Here is a 16,267-nt window from a genome sequence, read left to right as displayed (position 1 = left end):
ACCTAGTTTCCTAGTGTGTGCCAATGTGTTCCCTTGTTTAATGATCCTGTTCACCTGTTGTTCAATTAAATAATTTAGTTTGTGTATATATACTCCCTGTTTTGTTCAGTTCTTTGTTCGATCTCATCTTAGTGCAGTGGATGTGTTTCCCCCATTATTCTACCCTATTCTGTGGATTATTGAATTAAAGACTGTTTCAGTGAGTTTTTCGTCTTCGTGTGTTACTTATACAGTCACCGGTGACAAGCCTGAATCACATATAGGCTATAACGTTTTGGAATAATTTTGGGATTAGTTGTTTAGAAGTAAGATTTTACTGAATACTTTTCATGGTGTCTGAGAACATATTATTAAAATATATTTATACAGTATATATATACATAGCAAATTTTATTAGAGAAACAAATGCCTTTTTATTTCACCCCTGCAGGATTTGTCAGAACTTCCTCTTGAGATTACATAATGTTTTCTTCCTGTAAATGGTTCATCAGAATACACCCATCCTTTACATGACATGGACCACCTCCCATTGCTGGAAATAAATGACATTATTTTTCCATATGTGCTCTTCAGGCTGAAATTATTATAACGCAGGGACACATAAGACATATATCACACCTGTACTCCACCCAGCAACTCTGTCCCAAAATATACACATTTCACACACTCCACTTTCCTTCCAAAGAAGGTTAATGTTATGTTATATTATATTACAGTTTTTTTTTCAATCGCTAACATACTTTTGTCCAATCTGTAGTCACATTTTCAAAATTCTATACACAAACATCCGTCTGTTGTGACCATACCATTAACACAATTCATGTCGTTTCTAAAATGCTTACATTTTCTTTTCACACAAGCTTACCCCATACCAAAATCATGGATCTTTCTGAACTTATTTACAAATGCTTAAACACAGCAAGTCAGAAACGAAGACCTAATGTTCCAGTCTTTAAATATAGTATAAAGCTTATACTTCTACAACAACAGCAGCAGCTTAAAAGTATTAAAAAATATATAAAACAAATACTGAAACAATTGATAAGCATTTTTAATTAGCAGATCACTGAAATATTGAGAAATAGCAGATTCCGATCTCTTTTGGAGGCATAGTCAGGTGTTGAAGTTCATTTCATTACATGGACACACAGCAAAATATGACTCTTTGAATCGGATTTGTTCAGTGTGGATGCAGAACAACACAGAGGAGCAGAGAGAGAAAAAATAATTATGTCTGGGTAAGGGAGAGGTTAACTGATGTTATAGATGTTATAGGTTATAGATGAAGGAGGAGAGGAGTAGTTGGATCTAATGAAAGCTTATTTCTGCCATGGAACAGAAAATAAAAAAGGTCATTGTAACTTTTTATGTCACAATTCTGACTTTTTTTTTCCTCTCAATTCTCCTAGTTTATATCTCACAATTCTGAGAAAAAAGTCAGAATTGTGAGATGTAAACTCACAATTGCAAGAAAAAGAAAAAAAAAAAGAATTGTGAGATAAAAAGTTACAATTACCTTTTATACTTTTATATTCTGTGGCAGAAAAAAAGCTTCCATAGTAATCAAAGGCCATGTATTTTGTTGTTGATCAATGGCAGCAATTTTATGTTTTCATTTCAGTAAATACTTCATGTAAAGCTTTTACAATGATTCCTGTACCACTGTTCCATATATGTAGAATATGTGGTCTGCATAGGGCACTAAGGGGGCACCATCGACACTCCACCCCCAGAAAAGCAATTTCAACCAAGGGGGCAAATGAAGTTCTGCATAGGGGACTCATTTGACCAGTGACTGCCCTCACCAATTCTGTTACTTTCTCTTTTTTTTTCTACTGTACTTTCTATAAAGTAATGACTTATTCATGTTTCGATAGTATGTCACTATGTTGCCAACAATGCACACATTCAACACTCAACGAAAAATGTAGAATGGCTTACATGTAAGCATTGCTGCAGTAAAAGGAAACTGAATTATAAAAACAATGGATTTCATATTTTCTGCAGGTAGAACTGAAACATGACAAGTAATGCAGTTTTCATAATGCCATCAACTGTCATTGTCATTGCACTATGATTGACTATATGTTCATGTTGATAGAAAACTAGTGCCAGTGTTTTGACAGAATTACTTGATTTTGAATCAGGTTTGCTGTGTTTTGATAGAGTTATATGTAGAAAAAGGTTTTTGGCATTTTAAAATATATTTAACAAAATATGGTTATGAGCAGAAAATTAACTATTTGGCTAATTGTGTGATGTAGGTGTGTTGCTGTCTTAAGAGTTTAGAAAAAGTACTTTAAGTATTGGTAAACGCTTGTTAGCAATTGTATAAAAAAAAAAAATGTAATAGAACACAAGATGAGTATATTCTCAGCCAGGAAACTTAAACTGTGACTTTAACCAAACCATGACAGAATGGCCACAGACAGCCATAGCAGGCCAGTTTTCATTGCTTAGGGGGTTATTAGTTCTAATTGTCAAAAGTCAAACTTATGGAGGCGGGTCTTCGCGAACGGTCAATTGTGAGTTTACATCTCACAATTCTGACTTTTTTCTCAGAATTGTGAGATATAAACTAAGAGAATTGAGAGAAAAAAAAGTCAGAATTGTGACATAAAAAGTTACAATTACCTTTTTTTATTTTCTGTTCCATGGCAGAAATAAGCTTTCATTGGTTCCACATGTGTAAGGGGGAAAGCATAGAGATGTACAATTCAGCACACAATCTTCCTCCTCTCCCCTGCCTCTTCTTCTCCCTTGTACTGATCCAACTACTCCTCTCCTCCTTCATCTATTCCTCTCCCTTACCCAGACACAATTATTTTCTCTCTCTCTGCTCCTCTGTGTTGTTCTGCATCCACACTGAACAAATCCAATTCAAAGAGTCGTATTTTACTGTGTGTCCATGTAATGAAATGAACTTCAAAACCTGACTAGGCCTCCAACTGAGATTGGAATCTGCTGTTTCTCAATATTTCAGTGATCTGCTAATTAAAAATGCTTAGCAAATGTTTCAGTATTTGTTTTATATATTTTTCAATACTTTTTAGCTGCTGTTGTTGCAGAAGTAGAGATTTTATACTATATTTAAAGATTGTAACATTAGGTCTTCAATTCTGACTTGCTGTGTTTAATCCATGATTTTGGTATTGGGTAAGCTTGTGTGAAAATTTAAGCATTTTAGAAACATGTTACAGTTCTTCTCAATCGATTTGACACATTTCTCCAAACTCAGATCAATGTTCTCAAAACAGTTAACACAGTGATCTGAACACTTTGTAATTGTCCTGTTTGTACGTTTTCATTCATTTAACACAAATTGCAAATCATGTGAATAATTTTCTCAACACACTACAAACAAAGTTCTCAAATGTTTTCAAAATAGTTAATGCATCCAACCGAAACTTTAATAAATCAAGAAAAAACGATCACAGCTTTTTTATTGGTTTTACACAATTCACAAACATTTCTGTACTATTTGTCCAAACACAACAAACAAAACTCTGGAATTTATCATATCATCAAATGCACTTGGTATGTTTTCAATTAACCCCAAACTGATATCTGCTTGATTAATAATACACACAACAGAGGAAACTCAGTTTTCCCAAATGTTTACGCATTTAATCACAATTGCATTATGTACTAGGGAAAATAAAAAAGGGAACATATACATAGAGCAAGAAAATATGCAAGAGAAGAAGGAAATAAAGAAGTGTTGTTACAGTACAGTAGGGTCGGAGACAACAGGAAACAGGTAAGTGATGTTTATTGAACAACCAGTGAGATAAACAGGAATGCAGGTGAGTAAATGGCTGGATTGCAGGTAGAATGATGGTAAACTGAGTGGTAATACTGTCCTTGTATGTTGCAGGGGTGAAGATCGTGGAAGACAGCAGAGTGGCGTTGGAGATTGAACAGAGAAGACACTTTGGAACTCACACGGAGACAGGAACACAGGAGGAGACTAGGAACATGCTGGAGATAACTTGGAACACGCTGGAGATAACTTGGAATACGCTGGAGATAACTTGGAATACGCTGGAAACGAATCAGTATGTATACAGGAGTCCTTAAGGTAAGCATAGAGGAAAGTCTATGAACAAACGAGACCAGACAATGACTGAGTGTGAGTGAGTGTCTTTTAAACTGGTGGTGATTGCGGTGCTGATGAAGTGCGTGTGATCAGTACTCTGGCGAGGGATTGCGCTGTGATTGGGTGATGGTAGAGCCTGGCGTGTCTGTGACAGGTGTAAGCGTAAAGGTGGTGGTGTGGGTAGAGGAAGGTGTGTAATGAGAAGGAAAGGAAGAGTGGAACATATAGAAGGAGATCATATGAGGAGAGAGGAGGAAGTAAAAAAGGAGGATTGGAGAAGAGCTGACACTGGAGGGCATTGGTGTAGTGGAAAGAGCAAGAGGAGAAATTGTAAAAAGACATGGACATAGTGAAAGTGGACAGCAGGGTGGAAGGGGAGGGAGGAAAGGTGGATTTCAAATGAAATCAGAATTACCTTAATTCAGTGGTTCTTAATCCTGGACCTGGGGAGCACTATCTGAGGGTATGGGGGATTTTGGATTCAGCCCCTGTAAGAAATTCAAGATATAATTTGGCATAATGTTATGTTTGAATATACATATAAACAAATTTTATAAATATCTGTAGTTTTAAAGTTGTTGAGATAATTGATTAATAATTGCTCTGCAATTTGTATGTTCTCAAATGTCAGGGTGGCACAACTGCAAATATTTTATTATCAACTGACAAGGTGACAACGTTAAGCCTGATACTGTAATGCGACATCCAGAGGAGATCATAGTGGCAGAGTGAAAAGGGTTGTAGATATCTCTCAAACACTGATAGAAACAGCTAATTTCATGCTAATTTCACCTAATTTCATGTATACCCATATATTTAGATAAATATTTACAAATATTTGGTTGTACCACCTGACAAAAAAGTAAAAAAAAAAAAGAAAAAAAAAGAAAAGAATTAAAACACTTTGAAATATTATGCAACAACTGAAACTTGTTTAAACACATTGTTCATGACTCAAAAATATGCATTACATCAGTTTTTAAAGATTTTTAAAAAAATACCATTTTGAAGCTTTATTTGCTCAAAGACCCATATAACAAAACTTGTTAGAAAAACATTACAATAAACGTGTATTTTCGTTAGTGTATTTTTACATCCACAGCTGAAAATCTAAAATCAATAGTTTTGATGCTAGTATTTACTTTTAATAAATGCATTACTAGAAAAAAATGCAGTGATTTATTTTGCAGTAAGGTTGAACTGTTTGGCAAATGTTAGAGTGTGTTTAGATCACTGTGTTAACTGTTTTGAGAACAGGTACATTACTTTGAGAAATGTGTCAGATCGATTGAGAAAAACTGTAATTGATTTTGTGCGAAAAATACATGAATTGTGTTAGTGGTATGGTCACAACAGACAGATGTTGTGCTAATTGTTTAGAGTTTTGAAAATGTGAATACAGATTGGACAAAGGTATGTTAACAATTTAAAAAAACCTGTAAATAATAATTATTCCAAACACAACTAATTACAATTTTAGCTGAAAGCTGACCCAGGTGTCCTATTTTTAGTCTCCCTTACAGTAATTTTTTTTTTAGTCATCTTTTAGTAAATCTTTATAATGATTTTGTTTGGTAACACGGATCAAGGAAGACACATTGGTAGGGAAAAAAAGAGTGTCAGAGAGAGGGAGGACTAGAACCCTCACAGTACTGTACATCCGTCCATCCATTCCAAATATTTTCCAAAGCGCGTCCTATGTAGGGTCGTGGGGAGGCTGAAGTCTTTCCCATGGTCAGTCCATCACAAGGATGACACACATTCACACACATTCATATTCACACTCACACCTACACGCAAACTTAAAGTCTCCAATTCACTTGTCCTGTATGTCTCTGGATTGTGGGGTAAACTAGAGCACCCAGAGGAAACCAACATCAACATCTTATAATGAAATACTGATTTATGTGAAAAATTCAAACTTCAAAGATAAAAGTTCATCATTTATGTAATGCTCACTGTTGTTAGTGTTTTTTAGGTCAGTGTGTTATGAGTGACAATACATGATTTCTGAATGAGAATTGTTGCCAGTGTTATGGTGGAACAAGCTTATTTTGAGACATATATGAAGTGTTTTGTTGGTCTGAGTGAGTTTTGGAGGTGACATTAAGTGTTTGGCCAAGATTCATGTTGGTAATGCAGACTGTATGAAGAGTTTTGAAAATGTGGCTTCAGTATTAAACAATGCTTCTTAGCAATTGAAAAAAAACGTAGGGTTGAGGGTGGGGTTGAAGTCTGCAAAGACCATCTGATTCTCATGATCGATAAAGAGGGAAGTGTTACATGTCTTCTATATACAGGGGTAAAGAATATGTAGTTCAGTCATGAATTATTTGCTTTATTTTACAAATAACACATTTTTTTGCAAGCAGCCGTTCTGGGCTATTATCTTTGTCGTTGACTCACCACAAATGCGATAAGAGTGAAACGAGACACCAGCAAGATAAAAATCAGGAGATATTCATCAGGTCACACAATGTGAGTAGACTTCATGTTATGCAGACAGGATAAAATGCTAATGATACTAATGCTCATGAAATTAATTGGTTATAATAATGGAATTTTAACAAAAAGGATAATACAAAAGTCTATGGAATTCTTGAATTTATATTGATATAAGAAGCCCATGCTTGATTTAAGTTGTGTAACTGAGCACTTTTCATCTCTTTTTAATTCTCTCTGTTGCTTTTAGGGCATGATTTATGACGCAGAATCTAAAGACTGTAAGGATGTGGATGATCACCTGTCTTTTGTTCAGTTTGTTCAGCAGCAAAGTTTGCAGCTTTTGTATTCATTCATTCAATCATTCATTCATTTTCATCAAATCATTTAATGTGCTTGTTCATTTAGCAGCAACAGAGAATGACAGAGACTTTAAGATGTGTGGAACATGGCGCCATGGCAGCGCACCCCGAAATCTGAAACCTGATTTGAGAACAGGCTGTAAGGAAATTGAGATTTCTGCCAATGAGATCACGCTCTCTATTCGGGGCAGCATCACAGCGAAGTGCACACGATCTTCATCAATTCCTCTGAATTCAAAACCTCTTCAAAATCAAAGTGATTTCTGTGTGTTCTGAGAGCCGCTGCTGGACCTGCTGATAGTGGAGGTGAACAGAAAGAATCACACTCTGTGTGAACCAAAAGACCTTCAAGAAAACTGCTGCACTGACCTCTCACCAGGGGAGCAGAAATATGCTGGTCAGTATGGTATTGTGAAAGGCAGCATCCATGGAGATATCCTCACCAACAATATCATGGAAAAATATACATTTGAAGGACAGTCAATCAACTGCAGTAAGAACCTTTAATGTAATATTTTCATTTTTGTCAAATCAAAAGTGACACTTGTGAGTTTAGCATTTCTGAGCATGTAATCAGTTTGGTTTCAGTATATTTCATCTGTTTTTCCACTTACAGAGAAGAAATTCTGTGATGAGGCTATAAGTCAGACATCCAGAGGAGCAAACATGTGAGCCGATCATCATTTTATTTTAATTTGGTAGTTTGACTATTACTTTAAAGTGTTTTGAACTGTTGTGGTCTATCATGCAGATATCACCTCTTCCGTCCTTGTAAAGACAGGAAGAGCGTGAAAAAGGGTGAAAGGTTGAGCTACAAACAAGAAGCTAAACACACTGGCTGCAGTGGCTTTATTAGTAACATGTTCACTTTTAATGCATGGACCTCCAAGTGCATCAATGGATCTTTAATGCCACTTTTATAATCATGCTATTTTTGCTCCATTCATGTCTGAAAGTGAAAGAATAACTCATAATACCTACAGAAAGTAACATTTGAGTATCTTTTGTAGTGTGATCAAGTCTAAATGTATGTGTTTGTGCATCTTCGCAGGATAGAGAATGTAGTGATGAAATCCAATACAGGTCGTGTGGATCTACCTTGTGCTCAGAGCACAGTTATTGACATGGAAGAGGCCTTCACAGGATGCTATTTCAATGTGCCAGTAAATGACACTGACATTTTCAGAAGCAGAAATTTGAAATAACATTTTAGTCACAAGAAAGTCTCTTTCTAGCACACGAATGAATACAAAGTCACATTCAAGTCTTTGATAAATATATATGCTACATTTCAGGCCCAATGTAATATTTTCAATTTTGTCAAATCAAAAGTGACACTTGTGAGTTTAGCATTTCTGAGCATGTAATCAGTTTGGTTTCAGTATATTTCATCTGTTTTTCCACTTACAGAGAAGAAATTCTGTGATGAGGCTATAAGTCAGACATCCAGAGGAGCAAACAAGTGAGCCGATCATCATTTTATTTTAATTTGGTAGTTTGACTATTACTTTAAAGTGTTATGAACTGTTGTGGTCTATCACCTCAGATATCACCTCTTCCGTCCTTGTAAAGACAGGAAGAGCGTGCAAAACAGAGGTTGAACCACACACAAGAAGCTAAACACACTGGCTGCAATGGATTTATTAGTAATATGTTCACTTTTAATGCATGAACCTCCAAGTGCATCAATGGATCTTGCATGTGTTTGTGCGTCTTCGCAGGATAGAGAATGTAGTGATGAAATCCAATACAACAGGTCGTGTGGATCTACCTTGTGCTCAGAGCACAGTTATTGACATGGAAGAGGCCTTCACAGGACGCTATTTCAATGTGCCAGTAAATGACATTGACATTTTCAGAAGCAGAAATTTGAAATAACATTTTAGTCACAAGAAAGTCTCTTTCTAGCACACGAATGAATACAAAGTCACATTCAAGTCTTTGATAAATATATATGCTACATTTCAGGCCCAATGGAATGTAGCCCCAAATACGACACCTTCAGTTTATCTTCCCTCCAGCCTGAGATCCATATCTAGTAGAAAATCCAAAGTGATGTTTACTTACTACAAGGACCAGAAATTATTTCAGGTATGACAACATTTCTTAAGCAGAAATAAATCTGATTATTTAGCTTTATTTTTTAGCTTTTAGGTTACAACATATGCAGCTATATACAGTATAATACAACAGTGTTTGTGTTGTATAGGGGGGACCGTCTGATTTAACTCTTCTGGATGATGTAGTTGGACTCTCTGTGCAGAATGAGATCATCCAAAACCTCCCAGAACCTGTCAGAATCCGGTTCCATCTCTCTGCTCTCCCAGTAAGCCTGTTTCTTTGTACATCATGTTCTACAGTCACCATGTCTGTTTTAGTGTCATGCATGTGCTTATCATGCATAGATATCATGCATGAAATTTTATTTAATACTCACTGCTCTTAATACTTTTTTTACTCATTATGGTTTATTTGTTACTGCCTCTTATTTGTTGTTCTGCCTAAGTTTTATTGTTCCGCATACGAAATAGCACGTCACTTTAATATCCCAGTGCCCTCCACTGTGTTTATAATTGTGTATTGTCATGTTTACTAAATTTGGTCCTTTGGTTTACTAAAATGGTCCTGTTAATGTTACTGTAAGTCTGAGCAGGCGCTTTGCTGCTGAACAAACTGAACAAAAGACAGGTGATCATCCACATCCTTACAGTCTTTAGATTCTGCTTCATAAATCATGCCCTAAAAGCAACAGAGAGAATTAAAAAGAGATGAAAAGTGCTCAATTACACAACTGAAATCAAGCATGGGCTTCTTATATCAATATAAATTCAAGAATTCCATAGACTTTTGTATTATCCTAAGTCTGAGTAACTCTTCAGAAGCATTTTTCCAGTGTTAAAGGGTTAGTTCACCCAAAAATGAAATTTCTGTCATTAATTACTCACCCTTCGGTCGTTTTTATTTCTTATCTCCATAAGTAGTAGTATAATCTAGTAGTAAAGCTAATGCAAGGTCTGGAAATACATTTATCCTTTGCTGAAACTTATTTGTCTTCATGGAGAACGCGGCTCATGGTTGCTTAGCATCGAGCTCTTTTGAAAAGAGCTGATTATTCTTCTCTAACGCGTATTCTTTCTCTGCAGACAGTGAAGTAAACTGGAGATCAGAGGGTTGTGAGACAGTTATGCCGTTGTTATCACTTCGCTTACTTCGCTATTCTTGTGGTGAGAAGCAATTTCATGAGCAAAGAAAAATATTAAAATAGCTAATAATTATTTAAATTTACATATAATTCAATTCATTTATAATTCTAATTTACTTTTTACTAGAATGTGTTTAGATTAATTCCTGCTAATATTTCTCATTAAGACCCAAAATGTGTAAATTAAATGACTTGAATTACTTCATAAATGATATTTCTCTCTTTCTTGCTAATGTGAATATTATCAAGAGGATGTCAGTGCATAATGATTTACACCTTAGAAATGGATGGCATGTTTTGTCTCTTTCTCCATTGCTTTAGCAAGTGGAACAGAAGGCTGCAGTTCATCATCTAGAGGCTCTGACGTTCATTACCGCTGTGGGCTGTGCCTTGTCTTTAGTTAGCTGTTTGATTCTCTTCTATTGGCTCTGTAAATGTAAGAGTTCATTGGCTTATATGCAATGCTTATTCTTGCATGACTATTGTGAATCTGCTCCATTGTTTATTTATATTTATTTTGTATACTTTTACTTTCTATTGTTTTCTTTCCATTGGTTTTCCTGTTCTCCAGAGGAGGGAAAGATCAATCCTTACTGGTTCATCGTGGTCTGATGGTAGCAACATTTTTTTTGTGCCTGTGCTTCAGCCTCACCAGTACACTTGCAAACACTGGAAATGAAACCGTTTGTAAGATAACAGGAACTCTTTTGCACTACTCGCTGCTCAGCACCCTCTGCTGGATGACTGTGGAAATGTTTCACACGTTCTTGTTAGTGAGCTGTGTATTCACCTCAATACTTCCTCCATGGGTCTTTTACCTGGCAGGCTTTGGTGAGATAGTTAAATCATTAATTATGTCCTAAGTGCCATTTAAACCAAAAAAAAAAAAAAAAACTGTTAAATTTCCTCAATTTTAAATGAAGGTAAATAATTCTAAACTCCTTTTTACCTTTAGGTATCCCAGCTGTACTAGTTTGTAGATTGCTCTCTATAGGTGATTTTTATGGCTTAAGGAAAATTATGCCAAGTGAAGATGCCACCAGTCTATATTTTATTTTAGATGTAACCATGCAGTTATTTATTAATTATTAATAGCAGTTATTAATTATTTGATTTTTTTTTTTTTTTTTTTTTACTTAGGTGCTGGATGTTGGATTCTGACAGAAGCAGACTAGCCCATTACATCATTAATTTTGGCTTACTGGCTGTTGTGTTGAGCTCTGGTGCAGTCATGCTTTTTTTTGTGGCTACAAAATTACGGAAACGGCCTGAGTGGAGGAAGAACTGCATGGCTTTTCTCAGTATCTGGGGTCTCGCTTGTCTGTTTGGCACAACGTGGGGCCTCTTCAACTTTGTCCGTCTCTCAGAGGCCACCCTCTTCCTTTTCTGCATTTTTAATTCCTGTCAAGGTGAGTTTTTTTTTCATTAATACGTAATTGTTACTTAAAACTACTCAAAAAAGATCAAATACTGGCCGTGTTAATTTTGTGTCAATGTGACATAATATAATCAATTAGGAACAGTAAGTTGTTTTCCTGTAAGTTTTTCTTTGTAAGGTTGTTTCAGAAAGCTTGCGTGTAACTCATTAGGTTCCTGTCAGATGCAATCATATGAGTTAAGAAGCCATTTAGAGTTATAATTCTCGATCATTGATTATAATCTACTAATAATAATCAATGTTTTTGTATCTAAACAGGATGTTTTCTCATGCTGCGATACTATACTTGTCACAGTCACATGGACTTTCAGTTTGTTTGTTTTCATCGGTCACGTGTTCCTTTGTTCTAGTTTCCCGCCACTATCTGTAACCTTGGACACTAATCACTTTCATCACAGCTGTTCGTCATTTGAGTTCATCAATCAGTGTATTTAAGTTCCTGTTTCTGTTCAGTATGTTGTCGGGTGTCGTTAGTGTCTGCATGGTGTGTATTCCTGTCTGTTCCCGTATTCTCCTGTTGTCTTTTCAAGTAAAGACTCACTATCCTTATCTCCTCGTTCGTGTGCTTTATACACCGGTGGTATTGTAACAATACTCTTGAACGGATGAAAAAGAGCTGTGAATTAAGTTTGGATGGGGGCAGTGCAGGATCTGTTATGCTACAGTGCAGAGATGGGGAATGAGTGTTTGGACTGCTCTCATCCTGTAGGTCATAATATTGAATGTCTCATGACATTGTGCTCTAGAACACAGTCTAAGGATTTAAACATAAATTTAATTTACATGTTTAATTTACATACTGTATTTTTTAAAATCTTTTTCTTTGAATGAATGTAAGTTTATTTTATTTTTTTTTTTCAAGAAAGTTTTGTTTCTGCATTTTTTTTTTTTGTTTTTGTGTAAATCTTCTGTATGTAGTCTTTGACTTTGTATATTTGACTTTACAGTAATTTAAAAAAAAAACATTTAACCATATTTATTAGAGTTTTTAATGTAGCAGTTAAATACTAATATGACAATATTTGCAGTATACATTTACATTATGTAAAAGGCCTATAACATAATTTCTTTCATAAAAAAAACATTCACTGAGCTTTTGAAAATATTTTTAATAGAAATTTTATTTTTATATTTTAATAATATTTGCTGATCTTTTAAAAATATTTTCTAATATAAATTATATTTTTATATTTTAATAGCTTTGATTCAATTCAATTCTATTTGATCTTTTAGTTAGCTTTCTCTTTGTGGCACATATCGACTGGCTTGGATTTTTATTGCTTTTTGTGTGAAAAGAAACATTAAACTACCGGTACAATTAATTTAAATGTTCAGTCAAAAAAAAAAAGACATTTATTGAAACTAACTTGCAAAAACTGACTTCGTTATGACATCACTTGATTGTCTCCATTTACACTCCTTGTCAGTTTCACATGATTGATGTTAATTACACCATACCGACAAGTCTTTTTTGTGTTATATGAGTGAGCTATTGTTCAATTCACACCATCAAAATTAACCAAGGTTGGCCTCAATCTTTCATTTTCCATTTCTTTAGAATAATTATCACTCAGTTTAATTTTGATTCTACAAGTGTGTGTTGTTTCGTCCAAGTCATCAAAAAATGACTCATTATTCTGGTTTTCCATTTACATAATTAGCGCTCGCGGTTGGATCGTATCGATCGTACCAGTACCGCCGGGGGATGGTGTAACGCTTCGCAGTTCTTTGTTCAATTCGCACCATCAAAATGAACCAAATGAAAAGCTGAACTGAGCCGAGCCATACCAAAGTCCCTTTAAGTCATTTCACTCGGCGGCCATCTTTGAAACGCCTCTCGGGCATGCAAGTGTAGCTCCTAACTCTTTGAATGGGGAAACATCAAATTCTCTAAAGCTGTTTGCCAAGCTTTTGATTAAATTTAATATTTGAAATCACCAATGAAATCTGACAACAACTGTCTCATAAATTTAGTTCTTTATTAGTAATATGTAAATGCTTATAAATTTCTAAATGCTTGAATAATGACTTTTTTTCAGGCTAGAACAAGCTAATGCGCAGTCCTGGAAGCACGCGTCTTACTGTTTCTATAGGAACCACTGCAGTGATGCGATGACTTTACCAATCGGCGATATTTATTTAGAAGGCGGGACTTATTCCGCCATATTGCGAGACAGAGCGACACGCGTCATAATCTGAAAACCACGCCCACTGGGGGGGAAAACAACCGTTTCCATTGACTTTGTATTGCATGAGGCTGCCTCCTTGTCATTTCTGACTTATAACAAAAAACAGAACAATGTCTAAAAGCTACTATGTGACAAGGTGTACAGAAAACAAGCTAAAAAAAAAAAAACCCAGAACCAAAAACCCAGAAGTTTTTATAAGCTGTCGACCCAAAAAACGAGCGTTTAAGGACTAAAAAGTGGATACAGGCGATTGAGACAGAGCGCGACATGTCATATTACTATGAGAACTACGCCCACTGGAGGGTAACGTAATCAGCGACAGGAAATACAATATATAAAACTGACATTTGGATATTTGACTTAACCCTTTGACGCGTACGATCACACCGGTGTGATTAGAACGTTCAGCGCATCACGTGATCAACTGCCAAATTCAAACCAGAGACGGACGCGCGCAGCACTTTTACATATAACATTTATGCAGTTTTCAACCAAATAATGTTTATTTCAGGTTTCAGACATTTACATACACATAAGTACTAACAAAACAATACATTTAGAGTTTGTAAAATACACAATGATGTCTATAGAAGCGGAAATAACAACCCTTTCCATAATAATTAGACGACAAGTTTTATTCATATCAGTTACACATTGTGAAAGTAACTTTAAAGTTTACTCTATTCTTCCCCAGTTGAGTGGCTCACTTACTTTCATGTATTTCGGGAGAAGTGGATGAATTCACGTGTTGTAAATCCAACAGATCCGATTCTCTATGCGGCGCAAACTAACATGGCGGCGCCCATTGCGCATGTAGCTCAACTAACGCGATCGTTATAAAGGTGTTTAAACAGCAAAACACATCCACTTGCACATATTTGACAATCGGAATATCGGATATTTCATGCTATAGTTAATATAGCAAATTTGTGAATATTTTTAATAAAAAAGGAAAAAATGAAATAAAAGCAGATGTTTTACGTGACAAGCAATGACGCGTCACCATGGAAACAATAAAGTGGTACGTTCTAAATAACGGTCGCCTTAAAAAACTCATGCTGGGGGGTCAGCCAGAATATTTTAAACTTACCTGCGAACAGTGACAAAATGTTTACTGCACACGTAGGCTTACTGAGTGTCAGATCCCAAAATTTACCCATTCTTCCTACTGATGCTACATGTCTTATTACTTGTATCCACTTTTGTCTCCTTAAAGGCGGTAGCTTATAAAAACTTAGTTCTGGGTTTTTTAGCTTGTTTGCTGTACACCTTGTGACACAGCAGCTTTAAGGCATTGTTCTGTTTTTTTGTTATAAGTCAGAAAGGACAAGGGGGCAGCCTCATGCAATACAAAGTCAATGGAGACGGTTGGATTGTTGATTTTATGATAAATCCTAAGCACTAAATAGCAATTATAACTAAATACACTGGGTGGCGCTGTGGAGCGTGTTTAACAAGTTTATTGAATTTGATCGTTACATAATGTCGTCTGCCTCGCGAAGTTTGGAGTTACTTAGATGAAAATGATCTTACAAAATGAAATTACTTTTGATCAAATGAATTAATGAAACCGAGTTATCATAATATCACCACCATATTGAGAAAGCACATGAAATCCAAACACCCATCGAATGAGGAAAGACAGCTGTCCATCACTGCATTCACGTCAGGTAAGCCGCGCAGCTGTAACCCGAGTGAGCCGAGAAGAAACTTGTCTTATCTGTTAGCAAAATGATCTCGATATATATGCCTCCTTAATGTTTCGTCGAGGGAGACATATTTACGAACAGAAAACACAAAGTGCTGCTTTTAGAAACTTAGCACACCGTTATCTTTGTGTCTCTGCAACTTACGTCTGCGCAGCGCGTTTTCTCATCCGAGCATGTGGATATTATTGTTTTTCTCAACATGAACATGTGAAACAATATGAACACGATAACCATATACTGACTCGAGTGTATTATGTACGTTCTGTACGATAACTGGCGCTGTCTGCTTTATTAGCATTTTTCCTGTTAGCGCTGCTTGAGCTTAAATGCTTTTGTTCTTTATATTTTTTGTTTACACCAGGGGCGTTTCCTCCGAGGAGGCAAGGGAGGCAGTGCCTCCTCAAAAAAAGCTGGATGAGAAAATAATCTATATTACAAAAATAAAACAAAGCAAATGTTACAAAATTTGACATTAAAAAGTGTAAAAGTCACTCGTTTTTCTAAAGAAACACTGTCAAAAAGCGACACCCGCAGGTGAAGTTACAGCGGGGAGTCCGCGTCTCTCTGCCTCCCTTCAGCTCATAGAAACAAAGCAGAGCCCCCTAAGCGTGCTGTGGGTTTAGTGGGGGGTAATTGAGAATGAATGGGTGAAAGTCACGTGAGAGGAAGCAATGTCTCCATCGCGCTATGATTTGACATGATTACGATTGGACATGATTGGTTCGTGCGATAAATCCCGCCTCTTGTTTTCGTGCGCGTTCTCGTCAAATCGGCCTGAATGAAGACAGTGATGGCGTTAATGGGAAGACTAAAAATAAAGTAAACA

General features: G+C 35.9%; 1 protein-coding gene across 2 annotated transcripts in view; it reads left to right on the top strand.

Moving 5' to 3' along the window:
* Nucleotides 1–7,170: 7,170 nt before the first annotated feature.
* LOC127515425 (adhesion G-protein coupled receptor G1-like) overlaps nt 7,171–16,267 on the top strand; it is a 33,670-nt gene continuing 24,573 nt past the window's right edge. Inside the window, exon 1 of one of the 2 annotated variants that reach the window (XM_051899038.1) lies at nt 7,171–7,396. In XM_051899038.1, coding sequence (XP_051754998.1) covers nt 7,357–7,396 — 40 coding nt within the window. In that variant the 5' untranslated portion in view covers nt 7,171–7,356. Of the gene's footprint in view, nt 7,397–7,534; nt 7,572–16,267 lie in introns of those variants that run through there. The other variant, XM_051899039.1, reaches the window with a different exon arrangement.

Source organism: Ctenopharyngodon idella, chromosome 7 (genome assembly GCF_019924925.1).
Source record: "Ctenopharyngodon idella isolate HZGC_01 chromosome 7, HZGC01, whole genome shotgun sequence".
Classification (NCBI taxonomy): Eukaryota; Metazoa; Chordata; class Actinopteri; order Cypriniformes; family Xenocyprididae; genus Ctenopharyngodon; species Ctenopharyngodon idella.
The sequence above is the reverse complement of the archived record's forward strand: the minus strand, read 5'-3'. Positions and strand labels throughout refer to the sequence as shown.